We start from the raw sequence: 18,759 nt of genomic DNA, 5'->3' as shown, positions 1-18,759 counted from the left end.
TTCCTCCAAGTGCTCTGGTTTCTTCCCATAGTCCAAAGATGTGCAGGTTAGGTGGATTGGCCATGGTGAAAGAAACAATTGCCCTGTAGTGTTCAGGGATGTGCAGGTTATGTGGGTTAGTTATAGTAAAAACCCCATGCAGCATTATGGGGATGGGGTGTGGAACTGGGTTGTATGCTCTTCAGAGGATCAGTACAGACTCGATGGGCCAAATGGCCTCTTTCTGCACTGTAAGGATTCTGTCCTTTATCAAATACAGGAAACAAAACAATGCACAGCACTCATGGTGTGGCCTCTCCAAAACCCCAGTTGTAGCAAGACCTCCCTGCCTTTAAATTCAAACTCCTAGCGATAAAGGCCAAAATTATATTGGCCTTCTTAATCACTGGCTATACCTGCATAACATTTGTGTTTCATGTACAAGAACATCCAGATCCTTCTGTGCTCACACTTTTGAGGTCTCTCACCATTTAAACAATCATCTGTCTTTTGATTCTTCCTAAGGGCATAACCTCACACTTTCCTTTATTAAATTCCATCTGCCAAGTTTTTGCTTAACCTATCTCAATGCTCTTCAGATTCCTTATGTTTTCTTCACAATATGTCCTCCGATCTAATTTTGAACTGTTAAGAAATCTGAATTCATTACACTTCGACCCTTATCCCAAGTTATTAACAAACTTGAGGTTCTGGGGCTAATCCTTGTGGCACTCCACTAGTTACATTTCCAACCTGAACAAGACCCACGACTCCTGACTGTCTTCTGTGCCTTAATCAATCTTCAATCCATGCTAATACATTATTTTAGATCAATTTAAATTTATTCATTGTCACACATATAACAAACACAGTGAAAGGTGATGTTTAGTGTTGCCCTGTTTCAGCGCCATCTTGAAACACAGAAAATAAAGCAAAATACAGAATATAAAGCAGAATACACTACCCTCAATAGACAGCACAAACATTATACAATATCCTTTTACATGGATTTTATCGAATGCCTCTGGAAACCCAAAAGACACTTTATCTACTGGTATCTCATTGCAAATCTCTTTGTTATATCCTCAAAGAACTCCAGCAAATTTGTCAATAATAACTTGCCTTTCATAAAGCCAAGTTGAGTAGCTTGATTATGTTAAGCTCTTCTGCATATCCTATGATTTGATAAGTCATTTGATAAGGTACCTCATGGCAGGCTGATGGAAAAGGTAGAGTCTCACAGGATCCAGGGTCATCAGCCGACTAGATGGCTGCAGAACTGGCTCGGTCTTAGAAGACAGAGAATAGCAGTCGAATGGTGGTTTTTGGAATAGAGATCAGTAACTAGTGCTGTTCCACAGGGATAAGTGATGGGGCCTTGGTTGTATGTAATATATACATAAGTGATTTGGAGGAAAATGTAGGTGGTCTGATTAGTAAGTTGCAGATGACACCAAAATTGGCAGAATTGCACATAGTGAGGAGGATTATCAAAAGACAACAGCTACATATAGATAGATTACAGATTTGGGCAGAGAAATGGCAGACGGAGTTTAATCCAGACAAATGCGAGATGATGTATTTTAGAAGATCAAATTCAGGTGCTAATTAAACAATAAATGGCAGAACCCTTAGGAGCATTGACATGCAGAGGGATCTGGGTGTACAGGTCCACTGATCCCTGAAAGTGGCAGCACAGGCCGATAAAGTGGTCAAGAAGGCATACAGAATGCTTGTCTTTATTGGCTGGGGCTTCGAATATAAAAGTTGGCAGGTTATATTACATTTGTAACATCTGTATAAAAGTTTAGTTAATACACAGTTGGAATGTTGCATGCAGTACTAGTTACCACATGACCAGAAAGGACGTGGATGCTTTGGAGATGGTGCAGAGAAGATTTACCAGGATGATGCCTGGGCTGGAGGAATTTAGGTATGAGGAGAACTTGGATAAACTCGGATTGTTTTCATTGGAACGACAGAAGCTGAGAGGCAACTGATAGTGGTCTACAAAATTATAAGGGTGCATAGTCAGAGGCTTTTTCCCAGGGTGGAAAGGTCAACTACAAGAGGACACAGGTTCAAGGTGAGAGAGGGAAAGTTTAGGGGAGAAGTGCAGGGAAAAGGTTTCACAGAGGGTGTTGAGTGCCTGGAACGCATTGCCAGAGGAGGTGGCAGATGCAGGCACGTTAGCAATATTTAAGGCATATTTCGATAGACACATGTACAGGAGGAAAACAGAGGGATAGAAACCGTGTATGGGCATTAAGCAGTGGGTCTAAATAAGGATTGGGAATTGGCACAGTCTCGGTGAGCTGAAGAACCTGTTCCTCTGCTGTATTGTTCTTTGTTCTATTCTTTCTCAATAACAGACTCATGTATTTTCCCAACAACAGATGTTAGGCCAAATAATTTCCTGCTTCAGTCTCCCTCTCTTCTTGAACAGGAGCATTACATTAGAAGTTTTCTAATCAATGGGTACCCTCCTGGTATACAATGAGTTGTGGAGTATTTCGACCAGTGCCTCTATTATCTCAGCAGCCACTTCCCTTAAAACCCTTGGTTGAAGGCCCCCAGGTCCTTCAAAATTGTCTGACTTCAGTCCCATTAGTTTGTCACTGTGACAGAGACTTTAACAAGACCTTTATTCCCAATAGTCCCTGCTCTATTTGATATAGCTGGGACGTTTACAGGTCTGCCACCATGAAGAACAATGCAAACTATTGGTTTTAATGGTCTGCCATTTGCACTTCAGCTACTCACTTTTTATGTACCCATAGAAGCTTTTGTTGGTTACTTTAGCTTTATAGGCATCTGCTGCTACTTCCTAAAAAATTCCCAATCCTCTATCCTATCACTAGTCCTCACTGCTTTGAATGCCTTAATTTTTGGTTGGCCGATCTCTGTGACAACCTTTGTTAACCACAGGTAATTCCATTCTTTCCATCAAGTCTTTTTTGACCGGAATAAAGTTTTGCTGAATATTAAGAAATATCTGCTTAAAGATCTGCCACAATTCATCCACTGACCTTCTCCTTAGTCTATTTGCAAAGCCTGCTTCAGAAAACTCTTTCTTCACACTTCAATAATTGGCTTTATTTAAGTTGAGGACATTACTTTAACACTCAAGTAGTTCTCCTTCAAACTAAATTTTAAATTCTCCCATATTGTGATTGCCACTCAACAGGAATCTTATCTCCAATATCTCTTATTCATCCTAACTCACTGCACATTACTAGATCCAAAATAGCTTATTCCTGGATAGGTTCTGCAATGTACTGCTCTAAGAAACATTTTTCATGTTACTCTTGTTTATTTGATTCGAACAGTCAATATATCTTTTAATCAATCTGTTCAGAGATGTTCTTACACACCTCTGGAATATGTGGGACTTGAACCCAGGTCTCTTGGCATGCAGATTAAAATTACCTATGAAAATTCCTTCCTCAAGCCTCCATTATTTCCTGATTTGTACTTTACCGTAACAATGAGGCAACTCAGACAGATAGATGACTCCTACTGGTGACTTCCTTCTCTTGTTATTTCTTATTTCCATCCAAACTGAATCCACATCACAATCTATTGGACCTCTACCACTACTCACTACCATACTGATACTTACCTTTATTAACACCACTAACCGACCTCCTCTTCCTTTCTGCATATTCTTCCAGAAAGTAGAATATCTTTGAATATTGAGTTCCCGGTACTGGTCACCCTGCCACGTGACTGCAATAGCTATCACGTCATATTCATCTATTTCTGTTTGGACCATCAACAGATCTATTTTGTTACAAATACAGCAGACATTTAGATAAACCGCCTTGAGAGATGACTTTTTACTGTTGTTACTCATTCTATTTCTGCTATACACTTCTGCTCACATTTCCTGCCTTTTCCTGTCACACCTCAATTATCCTTCACCTCTTTGCTAATTGCACCTCTGCTCTCTCATTTCTTTTTGATTTTTTTAAATTTCCATTCAGTTGAACTTTCCTCCCCCAACACTGCAACCCACACTGATTAAATCCTCAACTTCCACAGCAACCACCCCAAAGCCCACAAACAAAGCTGCATTAGGACACTACTTAAACTGGCCATGACAAACTCAACACTCTGGAACAATGCAGGAAAGAGGAAGAGCATCTACACAAATCTTCGCTAAGAACAGATATCCCCACAACTTCATCCACAGATGCTTATTAAACAGACAACAACAGGAGGACACAGTACCCCCTAACACACTGCCCTACATCAAGAACATATCTGAACTGACAACAAGACTCCTAAGACCACTAGGAATCATGGTCGCCCACAAGCCCATAGCCACTCTACGACAACACTCACAAGGATTAAAGACCCCATTCCCACAACATGCAGAACCAACATGGTTTACGACTGCCACAAACATTACATCGGACAGACATCAGAATACATGAACATCAGCTGGCAGCAAAACGGTGCAACGAACTCTCCTTAATATCAGTGCACTCAGACAATGAAGGCCATCAGTTTAACTGGGACAAGGTAACCATAGCAGCCCAAGCCAAACATAGACATGCACGGGAATTCCTAGAGGCATGGTTCTCCACCCGTAATGCAATCAACAAACATATAGAATTGGACTCCATATCCAAACCGATATAGATCAAAACCAGAAATGACACTAGTCACCGTAATGGACCAGACAGTATAAATTCCAAGTGGAGTAGAACAACATCACTTCATTGGAGGCTCCACCGACAATGTCACTTAGCGTGGTGACGAAATGTCTAAAAGAAAAAAAGCCAGCTCAGCAAGCAAGTCAACGACCTTTCCTCCTCCCAGACCCAACAACTAATCAGGTTAAAGCCCTATTTACAATCCTAGTTATATAAATTACCACAACCCTGGTCCCAGCATAGTTCAAATGAAGCCGACCCCATCAGAACATTTCACACTTTCCCCAGTACTGGTTCCAGTGCCACATAAATCAAAACCCATTTCTGCCACACCAATCTCTGAGTCATGCATTTATCTCTCTAGCTTTAGTTACCCTACATCAAATTTCATGTAACTGAGATAATAATCCAAAGATTGTTACCCATCTGGTTCTGCTTTTCAATTTAGCCTCGGGCTGCTCGTAATCCATCAGCAGACCCTTTATCTCAGTGCTACCAACGACTAGTGTTTCCTACATAGACCACAACAACTAGATCCTTCCCCTCCCACTCAAAATTCTTCCTTTGCTAGAAGAGATATCTTGAACCTTAGCACCAACGGCCTTCAGGACTCTAACTTTGCTGCAAAGAACAGCATCCATTCCCACAACTATGCTATTCATTAATACAACAACTTCATTTTTCCCCCTCACTTGAATGGTGCTCTAGTCAGTTTGCTCATCCTGCTTGCAGTCTGTGCCCTCATACAGTGAGGTGTTACTCAAGGGTGGGTATAAAGTCTACCCAGTGCATTTCTGAACGGGGTGCGGTTAAGAGAGAGGGAATGTGGAATGTACGAGCAAGAGCTGTGATTCATTTAGTAGCACCTTTGCATCTGATTCACAAATTCCAAGTTCAAGTCATTCTCCGAGGCTTGAGAACTGATGAAACAGATATGAAATGTTAACTCCAATTCTCTCTCTGCAAGTGCTACCAGACTGCAAGAATGTGCATAGTTTTCTGTTTTTATACAAGTATTAAAGGAATTCAGTCATGCAGAGAGACAGAAGAAGCTAGTGCTGTTCTCCTTAGAGGAACTTAATTTAAAGAGATTTCAAAACACACCTGGAATTACATAATTGGTTTCAGGATGGCTTTTCCTGTAAAGAGGGCTAAAAAAGATTGTTTTCATTTATTTGTTCCTGGAATGGATAATAATGATCCATAGAATCCCTGCAGTGTGGAAACAGGCCCTTTGGCCCAGCAAGTCCACACCGACCATCAGAGAATCCCACCCAGACCCCTTTTCTGTAACCCACCTAATCTACACATCCCTGAACACTATGGGCAATTTAGCATGGCTAATCCACGCAGCCTGCACATCTTTGAACTGTGGGAGGAAACCGGAGCATCCGGAGGAAACTCGGGCAGACACGGTGAGAACGTGCAAACTCTACACAGACAGTTGCCTGAGGGGTAATCGAACCCAGGCCCCTGGCGCTGTGAGGGAGCAGTGCTAACCACTGAGAATTTTTATTATCTGTCCCAAGTCATCATGAAACGCTACATGTGGGCCTTCTCCATGAACCGCCCTCAAGTTAGTGGTGCTCCACAATGATTCCAGCTAGAAATTTCTGATACTTTGACTCAGCAATTATGAATGGTGTTAAGTATCCAAGACAGAAAAATGTATGAATTGGTAGGAACACTTAGGTGATAAACAGATTTTGGCACCCTTGCCTTTATTAGTGGAAGTGGTCAAGGAACTTGGAAACACAGTCAAATTGAGTTTGATCAATTGTATAATCCTGTTGCGCAATGATTTTTCTTTACCATAAAAAATAGGAAGAGGAGTAGGCCTTTTGGCCCCTCTAGCCTGCTTCACTATTCAATGGGATCATGACTGATCCGATGCTCCTCAGTTCCATTTTAGGAGCGGTACAATGGCTCAGTGGTTAGCACTGTTGCCTCACAGTGCCAGAGACCCAGGTTCAGTTCCAGCCTTGAGCGATTGTCTGTCAGGAGTTTGCACATTCTCCCTGTGTCTGCATAGGTTTCTTCCAGTTGCTCCACAGTCCAAAGACTAGCAGGTTAGGCAGATTGACTGTGCTAAATGCCCCATAATGGCCAGGTTAGGTCAATTTGCCTTGTTAAATGCGAGGTTATGGGGATGGATTGTGGGCCTGGATCTGGGGGAATGCTCTTCAGAGAATTGGTGCAGACCCAATGGGCCAAACTGCCTCTTTTCACACTGCAGGGTTTCTACGATTTTCCCACCCTTTCGCTATAACTCTTGATTCCCTTACTGACAAAGAATCTGTCTTATTGGATCAAGATGTCTGACACTGTGATCAGTCAGAAAATCATATTTACAAATGTTGAAACTAATGAGACAAGTTGTCAAATTTGTGTCTGCCTGAATTAAAGGCACACTGTACATAGATGACCAGCCCATTCGGTCTACATGGGAAAAAGTACAGAATGTCAAGACTAAGGGACCCTTGCCCATACCCAAAATACAGCTGCAGTTTAATAATCTCAAACAATACTTAGCTTAATTTATACAGAATATCTATAAATTTTCCACTATTTGTATGGCTATAACCATAAAAATCCTTCAGGCACTGGCTAACACAAGTCAGCTGGGGAAGAGAAAAATCACAGCATCCAGTTATGCTCCCAAGTCCCATTAATGAGCCAGATCAAGCTACCAAGTTTGCTACAGAGAAACTAACTTGGTTTCATGTTCCCAATTTTTTCTTCTATTCGTTGGGAAAAGTTATTCCTCTATTAATTGTTCCCTCAAATTCCTAGTTTAAATTTTCAATTTATTTAATGGTTCACACTTTAGGTTCCCATTCATTATCAGGCCACAAAGTTGTGTATTGCCCCATAATGTTCCAGTTTAAGAAATAATAATAGTCATTTTAAAATAATAATCATTTTAAAAGATAGATAATTGAGAAGGGGAAGTCATGTACATGCATGGACTCTACAGATGCTCATAAATCCAACAAAACAATGCTGATATGTTATTCTCAATTTTCCTACAATTTTGCAACACAAATGAAAAATTAGCCCCTTACTATATCAAGTACATAACACTTTCACATTTAGTAAGAAAATAGCACCCAGAAAACAAAATAGCAAGATGCAGCAATATCTAATTGTTTGAAAACCACTGAGCAGAAATAATTAACTGTTCAATCATTGTTAATCCAAAATGTTCGCTGAAGTACAGCAGTGACTTAAGCGGAAAAACTCACTTAATCTAGAGCAAATTGTGCACCCACAATTTGGCCATTGGCAGTAAATTGCCACAAAAAACTAAACAAGTCACTTAATCTTAAAAAAACTGCTCAGTACAGAGTGTTCGTGTAAAATATTTAATAGACATATTCTAACACAGTAACCGCTCCTAACAGAAATATTTCCAAGGAAATGTAGAGGACACAGAAAGGAAAGCCAAATTATTTTATATTTTTCAGCACGGAGCTCAGCCAACAAAAGTTTTTGTATGAGAAAACAAAGAACTGCAGATGCTGGAAATGGGAAACAAAAACAGAAATTGCCAGAGAAATTGCTGCAGAACACCAGTTCTGAAGAAGGGTTACTGGAGCCAAAACGTCGACTGTTTCTTTCTCCACAAATGTTGCCAGACCTTCTGAGTTTCTCCCAAAATGTGAGTGATTGTTAAAAAATTTGTGTTGCAGCCTCTAAAGTAGCGCATTAACAGTCACAAATTGCAATTTTCCTAAAAGAATGGTTGTAATAGGCTGTGATTGAATGAAAGTCCAACGAGGCCAAATACTCTCCAGATGGAATGATTCAGAACAAAATTGTTCATGAATACAGAAATATCTTTGGGCTTCTTCCTTTATTCAGTCATGGGATGTGGGCATCGCTGGCTGGCCAGCATTACTGTATTGCTCTTCCCTACTTGCCCTTGAGAGGGTAGTGGTGAGCTGCCTTCTTGAATCACTGCAGCCATGTGTTGTAGGTCGACCCACAATGCCATTAAGGAGAGATTCTAGGATTTTGACCCATCGGTGAACGAATAGCAGCATATTTCCAAATCAGGATGGTGACTGGTTTGGAGAAGAACTTGTAGGTGGTGGTGTTCCCAATATATCTTCTGCCCTTATCCTTCCAGATAGAAATGGTTGTGGGTTTGGAGGATGCTGTTGAAGGATCTTTGGTGAATTTCTGCAGTGCATCTTGTAGATGATACACACTGCTGCTACCGAACATCAGTGGTGGAAGGCATGGATGCTTGTAGAAATGGTGCCAAACAAGCGAGCTGCTTTATCCTGGATGATGTCAAGTTCTTCAGTCAGAGCTGCATCCATCCCACCAAGTGGGTAGTATTCCATCACACTCCTGACTTGTGACCTGAGGATGGTAGACAGGTTGTGGAGGTGAGTCACTCCCCACAGTATTTCTAGTCTCTAACCTGTTTATGTAGCCACTGTAATTATATGGCAAGTCCAGTTGGGTTCTGGACAATGATAACCCCCAGGATGTTGATAGTGGGTGATTCATTTGAGGAAATTTCAAGGCCCGTGGTTAGATTGCGTTTTATCGGAGGTGACCATTATCTGGCATTTGTATGGTGCGAACGTTACATGCTACATTTCAGCCCAAGATTGGATATTGTCCAGATCTTGCTGCATTTGGACATGAGAGATAGCAAAACTGCAGATGCTGGAGTCAGATTTAATACAATGTGAAGCTGGAGGAACACAGCAGGCCAGGCAGCATCAGATGAACAGGAAAGTTGACGTTTCGAGTTGGGACCCTTCTTCAGAAAAGGACATTTGGACATGGACTGATCTGTACCTGAACAGTTGCAAATAGTGCTGAACATTGTGCAATCATCGGCGAACATCCTCACTTCTGACTTCACAATTGAGGGAAGATCATTGATAAAACAGCTGAAGGTGAACGGGCCTAGGACTCTAACCTCAGGAACTCCTGCAGAGATGTCCCAGAGCTGAGATGACCGAACACCAACAACCACGACTATGTTTCTACTTGCCAGGTGTGACTCCAACCTGCGGAGAGTTTTCCCTTAATTTCCACTGATTTCAGTATAGCTAAGGCTCCCTGATGTCAAGGGCTGTCACCCTCACCTCACTTCTGCAATGCAGCTCTTTTGTTCATGTTTAAACCAAGGCTGATGAGGTCAGGGGCTGAATGGCCCTGGCAGAACCCAAACTGGGCATCACTGAGCAGGTTATTGCTGAGAATATGCTGCTTGATAGCACTGTTGATGACACCTTTCATCACTTTACTGATAATCAACAGTAGGGGTGGTAATTGGCCAGGTTAGATTTGTCCTGCTTTTTACGTACAGGACATGCTTGGGCAATTTTCCACATTTTTGGGTAGATGCCAGTGTTGTAACTGTACTGGAGGAGCTTGACTAGGGAGCAGTGAGTTCTGGAGGATAAGTCTTCAGTGCTATGGCCAGAATGTTGTCAGGACCCATAGCCTTTTTAGTATCCGGTACATCCAACCATTTCGTGATGTGACATGGAGTGAATCGAATTGGCTGAAGACTGGTATCTGTAATGCTGAGGAACACTGGAGGAGGCCAAGATTGATTATCCACTCGGCACTTCTGGCTGAAGATTGTTACAAATACTTCAGCTTTATCTTTTGCAGTGATGTTATGGAGGATGGAGATATTTGTGGAGCTTCCTCCTCCAGTGAGTTGTTTAATTGTCCACCAACATTCATGAATGCACGTGGTAGGACTACAGAACTTAGATCTGATCCACTGGTTGTGGAATCACTTTATTCTGTCTATCACCTGATGCTTATGCTGTCTGGCATACAAGTAGTCCTGTTTGGTAGTTTCACCAAGGTGACACCTCATTTTTAGGTATGCCTGGTGCTGCTCCTGAGATACCCTCCTATATGCTCCACTGAACCAGGGTTGATCCCCTGGTATGATGATAATGGCTGAGTGGGGAGTATGCAGCCTACAAGGTTGCAGATTGTTTTGCAGTAAAATATGCTGTTTATGAGCCATGGGACCTCATGGGTGCCCTGCTTTGAGTTGCTTGATCTGTTCAAAGTCTGTCCCATTTAGTATGGTGATAGTGCCACACATTACAATGGAGGGTATTCTCGATGTGAACGTGGGAGTTTGTCTCCACAAGGACTATGTGGTGGCTGCATCACCAATATTGTCATGGACAGATACATATGCAACAGATTTGATTAAGCCAGATCTGATTCTGGGATCAGACTTGTCCAGTAGTAACATCAGCTGGGACCATAACCAGCACTCCTTTCAATTTACTTTTCAGCTGTGTAGGCCTCCAGAACCGGTAGTCAATCCCACAAATGGTGTGCAGAAGCCGATCGCCATGCAAGGAATCTGGAGTGGTTGCATGTGTACACAGTTATCAGTTTTGGGGGAAACTTTGGCCATAAGGATAAGGCATTGTACATGACAGCTGACGGGTTACGCTGGAACTGTATAAAACACTGGTTAGGTAACAGCTGGAGTAATTTGTGCTATTTTGGTCACTGCATGATAGTTAAAACTAGAAAGGATACAGATGAGATATTGAAGATGTTGCTTGAATTAAAGATAATTTTTGTGGAAAGCTTACATAAGATACCGTTATCTTCTTTGGAACCTTTAAGGCTGATGGTTAATTGAAATGTGTAAAATGATGAATTTAGATAAAGTCAGTAGATTACACCTATTTGTCTTGGTTTAGGAGACCAAACCCTGGATTTAGGTTGAGGAGCAAGATATTTAATCATCACAATGATGATCATATTACCACTGTTGATTGTTGTAAAAACTCATCTGGTTCACTAACGTCCTTTAGGGAAGGAAATCTGCCACGTTTATCTTGTCTGGTTTGCACATCAAACCACACACCAGCAAGCACTTGATTCATAACTGTCCTCTGGGCAACAAATGTTAGCCTAGCCAGCAATGGCCTCATTCCAGGAGTGAATAAAAACATTTATAAGGGAATTGAAGAGAATTACTTTCGCTCAGAAGATAGCGGGGACGTGAAATTAACTGCAGCAAACTCACAAAAACATTTCATAAAGTTCTTTAATAAACACTTGAATTGCTATAACCTAAAAGAACTATAAAGTGGCATTGAGCTGGATGGACGGTTACCTGTCAACCATGGGGCAAAGAGTCAAATTGTGTACAGGAAATAACTATGCTTCTATGATTTTATTTTTGCCAATGCAGCATCAAATGCAAACAAAATATTGCAGACTACAAAGGAAAGCAGAAAGAAATGCTTAATTAATTCACACCAGCTTTTGCTCAATACATTTTTAGCATTCAAGGACACAGCATATAGAAAACATGTTAAACTGAATATCCAAAGCTCATGAATGCTTTTTGAACCCAGTGATTTAATCTTAAATTCATATAATTATTTTACCCTACAATGTTATTAAACGCCATAACATTGTCTGGAAATTGTACACAAGTGAACTCATCCCTAACTGAGACATATTTCTTAGGATTTCAGCGCGCAAACATTTGTTTTTAAGTAATAGCAATAATATATCACACTGATACTATTGTGCTACCCAGTTACACTAAGAAACAAGAAAATGTTAGTTATTCTATGGAGCTCATCCTTCTAGTATCGAGTTTATCCAGTCGAGTAAGCAATTTCCTTTTGATTCCAAAAGTTTGTCTCCAAGCAAAGACAGTTTCCTAGGACAGTTTTAAAACATTGTTCCAACAATTTAATGTTGTCTTAATCTATCGCCTAATTAACCTAGAAGCAATAATTTACATCACTTAACATTTTTCATACCTCAGGAGGTCACCTCTTAACCACCAAGACGTGTTATCTGAAATATTAACTGATTATACCATTGACTGGAAATGTATGTTCTACTGTTTTGAAAGAATAGTTAAAGGAGACTGAATGCAGCAGTAAAATTGTTGCATTTTCAAAGAAGATAAGCTGCTCAACTGGAGTCACTAAGTGTACAGTACTTTCAGACAGAGGTCATACGAACCAGTTTTGGGGTATAATAAAGCTTTTGGATTTTGAACACAGACAGAGATAACTTGCCTGGAACAACAACCTCGACCTTTCTCATGAGAGAGTCAAAAAACAATTGGAAGGCCTCATCACTATAAGATACTTAAGGGAGAATTCCAAATGAAGTGTACTGTCTCCTGAAAATAATTCAGCTAGCCATAACTGATCCAGGGAAACAGTCCAGTACAAATTGACTTGAATTACAAAGCAACATTTGGAAAAATCTGCACCAAATTCTTTCCCCTGAATCTAACTATTACTTGGCCAAACCAATTTTAAGGGAACACTCTGCAATATGTCTATATTTTTCAAACTAGACTTGGAGAGGGAGGGAGCACTTACATGTGTGTGTGTCAAGGTGTGCATGCATGTTAGTGTGTGTGAACATGTGCGTTAGTTTTCCACAAGGGTAGCTGCATATATTTGAGCAGTTTAAAACTTTTGTTAATAATGTTTTTACATCTATGGTCAAGTAACTTCTGTTTGCAATAAACTAGTTCCTCATTTGTTACTTCATAAGTTTGGCTGACTTGTTTTTGATACTAAGCTGTTGTTGAAAATATTATTTATAAGAGATGGGGTTCATTGTCTTTACTGGAAAACCTGGCTTTGAAAAGACGAGGGACCTCTGTGCTAATGACTACCTAGGGAGTCAGTGAAGAAGACACCCAAGCTGCAAGTCTCTCTTCTGAAATCCTTTTATGAGTAGAAGCTTCCAAATATCTGCATTTCTGACTACCGAATAAATGTGGACAAGTGTGGGCTAAATGTTCTTCTCACTTGCTACAAATTCACAAGTAGTTAAGAATAAACTTGGATTAAATAGCTCCTATCACCACTTCAGAATATTCAAAACTAATAACCAACTACTTTTGAAGTGTAATCATCATACTGAAGATCAACCTAACTAGTGAATTATGGATTCAGCATTATTTCTGTAGATTTTAAATATTCCACTGTCCTGACTACGCACAATCTTCAGATCCGCAATATTTTGATTCACAAGTGATAAACTGATTGTCACTTCAATACCTTTCAATTAAATTTGTTATTTGACTTCTGAATTGAGAATCAATCTGAATCTAATGCAAAGCCTAGCATCAATCTAATGCAAAGCATCAATCACCTGTTGTTCAACCTATATAAAACGTGGATCAAATTAAATAGGGTTACACAACAAATATGTGTGTGAGGCTTCAAGTGCATGGACAGGCCAGTAGAACACAGCTGCTAACTGCTTGATAGTCCCAATGGAGAAGGCTGAGCCCAGTCAGTATACACCCAGTCAGCACAGAGCCAACAGGCTGAGAGAAGAAAATCAGCTCCTTGTACAGCTGTTAATTCAAGGCCATCTATAAAATGGCCCAGGCAGCAATCCAGACTGGAAGAAGGGTTTGATGGCTACAGGAGGGAGTTCACAAGAGTAAAATAGGAAAGAGGAATTCAGCAAAGGTCCAGGTACTTTTAATCATGCTCAGACTACGACTCCAGGCCTAAATTGCCAATCAAGGACAAACTGCCATTTCAAAAATAAATTGTCCCTCATCCTGACAACGATATGGCAAGGAAAATCATTAATAGGCATGGAATTCAAAACTTCTTCCGTAGTTTTATAATTTAGTCCTATTAACTTTTCCTACCAAGTTTGGTCTAATAATTCGAACAGTAGATTTTAGAAAACTTATAATCATTAATGATGATTCAAATGGAGCAATAGCCTTTCTTGCAACTGTAATGTTATCTGAACTCCTTGACGGGTTACTATCTGTAATACACTGTATTACAATGTAACAATATATGACCTCAGTTAAAGTGTTCGGGTTCCTGAAAATCATGCTTTTAAGTGATTTGGCTTGAAGGAATCAATGATAAAGTCAGAATTAGGTTTCACTGAACTGTTCTCACCTAGAAAAATCAAGGTAGAAGTTGAAATACACATGCAGCAATATGCCTTCCTCACTGATAAAACTTGGATAATACAATGCACCACTATATAAAAATGAAATACAATATGCAGTACAAAACATTTTAAAAAGTGAGTAATTTTACATATGCTAGCCTTCATCTAGTAGCAGAAGGCTGCTGTTGCAGTTAGCAACTCAACACCCAGGACTACCTGCACCACTTTCTGTGACCAGACAAACCTCAGGAGTTCAGTGAGAGTTCAAAATGGGAACGAAGCAGCTGGAGAACACACATCCGACCAAGGTACAATATTAAAGCAAAACAAAATTAAACAAGACTTACTGTAGAAAGGTCATAACTTACCATATTTATCCCTGAGTCCAACTGTACACCGAAAAACTCCACCAAAGGCAACGTCTTCTCCAAAAATCACTTTAAAAGCAATTAAAAACTTGTTAAAGGTGCAATGCTCAATAATATAAGAAAAATGAAGAAAAAGAAAATGGACAAATGAAAGCAAAATCACAAATATTGGTAAAGTGAATCAAAGGTGAACCAATACACTTAGAACTTGCTCTTCAATAATGAGATGCCTCATCTAATTATATCTTTCAAACCTTCTCTGTTTGTGCTTAGGAAGAAGTATATACACAGATTATGCTCTGATACTGCCCAATTCCTGGTTGTGTGTCAGGAAGTGGTAGATTCAAGTACTACTCCAGACAAAATTGTAACTAACATAGTAGTACAGGAGAGGGAAATTCTGACTCTCAGATGCGAGCTTCAACAAAACAGATATAAAAGATTCTAAGATACAGGTCAAAAAGCATAGGGAGGGGAGCTCTATCCTAACTGCAATGAAGGTTCATAATGTATTATTATTTGGGAAATTAGTTTCTGGAGTAATGGAACTGTAGTTTAATTTTCAGTTGTATGAAGATCTGACTTTCTTTTATAAAAAGGTTAGAAAGTTATAAAAGCTAGTTAAAATTACTAGTTCCAAAAGTCATTTAATTTACCTAAATGACTAACAAGCCACCTAACGTGTTTACAGTTTTGGGTTTTACGACCAAGAGAGTCAGAAGCAGGTTCAGAGAAAAGAGATTCAAAGATGCTGTTGGTGGTATCAAGATAGGGAAAAGTCCTGAATTCCTTCAAAAAAAAAGGCCCCAAGAGCAGAAAGTTATGGAAATGTCACAGAGGAAGATATACAATGAGACATGAGTTTAAGGAAGCCTGAAAACCTACTTCAATGTTTACCATTTGAACCTGTCACTAAAGAGGTGTCAATCTCTAAACTGCATATTTAAAATACAGGCTACTTCTCAATGCTCAAATGTAAATGCTATTTTGTATCCTACTGGAATCAAACTACTTGATATTACATAAATAAAAATTGGAAGGGTTTTAGAATTGTTCCACAATTTAATAGCTCAGGGGTAAAGATGAAAATGACCCCACATTCACTTCAGCTTGCAATTTTAAAAACAGAAGGGATTTATTCAAATTTTAATTGAGGTTTTTAACTTTAGATTTTGTGAAAGCTCGTTGAGAGGGAGTGAATGAGAAACAGACTGTCCCCGTTGTTTACATATGATTCCCATCATATAAATTGTCTTTAATACGGTCCCTGAATCACATGAAATGCTAAATGAAACAATCATCTTTTCAGTTACACTTTTCAGCATGAGATCCTAAACACAGATTTCAGGGAGTGAGGATGGAGATTAAAAAGAAGGGCCTCAAAAGCAGTGATCTCAGGTTTACTCTCAGCGTCACTTACTAGTGACGATAAAAACAGGAGGGCTGGTTGATAGAGTACGTGGCTGGAGAACTGGTTGTTATAAGAGGGCTGGCATAAGAGGACTGGTGTCAGATTTCCGAGGACTTGGAACCGGTTCTGGGGCAGGTGGGATCCTGTACAAGCCGACGGGGTTACATCTTAATGAGACTGGGACTGATTTCCTTGAAGAGAGATTTGTTATTGTCATGGGTTGGGTTTAAACTTGCTTCTCAGGGAGATGGCAACCTGAGGGGTAACCTAAATTGGAAGGAGGTAAAGTTGATTACTGGAAGCTGAAAAGATGGTAGGGAGACTACAGGAGGGGAGAAATAAAGCTGATCATCAAGTGTGCTTCCAAAGTGGAATGATGTCAAGAAAACACAGTTGAGGGCACTCTTCCTGAATGCACATAGCCTTCACAGTAAAGATGACTGAATGCGCAAACAGAGATACAGGAAGTCCCCATGTTACAAATGCTTTCCATTCTCGATTACTTTCATAAGTCCATTTGTACACAAGTCAGAACACAACACATTACAATACAAAATAGCTGTGCATACGTATGAGAAAATATTCAATCTTTAAAATTAATATTAATATCAGATCTCATTCATAAGTTACAGTAATACAGCATTGAACCAGGCCCTTCAGCCCATCATATATATATGCCAAGCAGCATCCACCAAACTACACGAGCTCCATTTACTTACACTTGGTTCACAGCCTGGATTTTAAGTACTTATCCAGATGTTTTTTTAAATATTGCAAGAGTATCTGCCTCCACTACCCTCTCAGGCAGCACATTCATATATCTACCACCATCTGGGTGAAAACATTCTCTCTCCTATTTCCTCTAAATTAATAGTTCCTCACCTTAAGCTTATGCCCTCTGGTCTTAGACATATCTGCCATGGGGAAGAGATTCTCTCGATCTACCTGTCTATACATCTCATAATTTTATGTATCTCAATCAGATCCCTCCTCTCCAACCCCCTCAGCCTCCTCTGCCCAAGAAAAGCAAACCCAGCCTGTCCAGTCTCTCCTCATAACTGAGATTCTGCATCCCAGCAACAGCCCGGTGAATCTCCTAAACGCCCTCTCTTCAGTGCAATCATATCTTTCCAATTGTGTGGCGACCTGAACTGCACACAGTATTCCATCTGTGAGCTTAGCAGCATTTGCTAAAGTTGTAACAAAACTTCCTTGCTCTTGTATTCTGCAACATGGTTAATGAAGGCAAGCATCCCATATACTGTCTTTACCACCACTAGTTGTGTTACGACCTTAAGGGATCTCTGGACTTGTATACCATGGTCCTTTTGTTCCTCAGTACTCCCTAGGGATCTACCATGCATTGTATATGCCCTTCCCTTATTAAGTCTCTCAAAATGCATCACCTTGCCCTTATGAGGATTAATAAACAGCAAGGGTCCCAGCAATGATTCCAGTGGTTCACTGCCAGTCACAAGCTTCCAATTACATAAACAACCCACCACCATTATCCTCTGTTTCCTAATTGCAAGCCAATTTCAGATCCAGTTTGCCAACTTGCCTCGGATCCCATAGGCTCTTACTCTCTGGAGCAGCCTTTCATGCAAGAATATGTTACTTGACGGGTAGGAAATACAGACAAAAAGAAACAGGAAGTGGATGGCAACCAAAAGTGAAGTCCTAATAGAGTTGATGCGAGGGAGAGGCAGTGCTTGTAATTTATTTGGACTTTCAACTTCGACAAAGTCCCATATAAGAGAATAATGTGTAAAATTAAAGCGCGTGGGATGGGGGTTGTGTATTGAGATGGAAGATTAAGTAGTTGGCAACAGAAACAAAGAGTAGGAATAAATGGGTCTTTTTCCAAACAGCAGGCAGGACTAGTGGGGTAAATCAGTGATCAATGCTTGGACCCCAGCTATTCACAGTATACATTGATTTAGATGGAGAACTAAATGTAATATCTTCAGATCTGCAGACGACACAAAGCTAGAGATATGAACTGTGAGGAAGATGCAGAGATGTTTCAGTGTAATTTTGACAAGCAAGTGGGCAAATGCATGGCAGATACAGTATAATATGGATAAATATCAGGTTATCCACTTTAGTAGCAAAAACAGGAAGTCAGATAATCTGAATGGCTATAAATGGAGAGACGGGAACATGCAACAAGAATGCGGAATCCTCAGGCACCAGTCGCTGAAGATAAGCATGCAGGTACAACAGGCATTAAAAGTGGCGGGTTGTATGGTAGCTTCCATAGCAAAAGAATTCAAGTACAGGAGCAGAAATGTCTTGCAGCAATTATACAGGGCCTTAGTGAGACCATACCTGCAATACTGTGTGCAGTTTTGGCCTCCTTATCTGAGGAAGGATGTTCTTATTATAAAGACAGTGCAGTGAAGGTTTG

At 40.2% G+C, this 18,759-nt stretch overlaps 1 protein-coding gene across 4 annotated transcripts in view; it reads right to left on the bottom strand.

The window, feature by feature from the left end:
- bckdhb (branched chain keto acid dehydrogenase E1 subunit beta) overlaps positions 1-18,759 on the bottom strand; it is a 296,601-nt gene that overhangs the window by 265,371 nt on the left and 12,471 nt on the right. For all 4 annotated transcript variants that reach the window (XM_048596906.1, XM_048596905.1, XM_048596904.1 and 1 more), the window contains exon 3: positions 14,939-15,007. In XM_048596906.1, coding sequence (XP_048452863.1) covers positions 14,939-15,007 — 69 coding nt within the window. The remainder of the gene's footprint in view (positions 1-14,938; positions 15,008-18,759) is intronic.

The sequence above is a fragment of the Rhincodon typus genome, chromosome 5 (assembly GCF_021869965.1).
Source record: "Rhincodon typus isolate 14 chromosome 5, sRhiTyp1.1, whole genome shotgun sequence".
NCBI classification, from domain to species: Eukaryota; Metazoa; Chordata; class Chondrichthyes; order Orectolobiformes; family Rhincodontidae; genus Rhincodon; species Rhincodon typus.
Note: the sequence above shows the minus strand (reverse complement) of the source record. Positions and strands in the feature narration are given on the sequence as shown.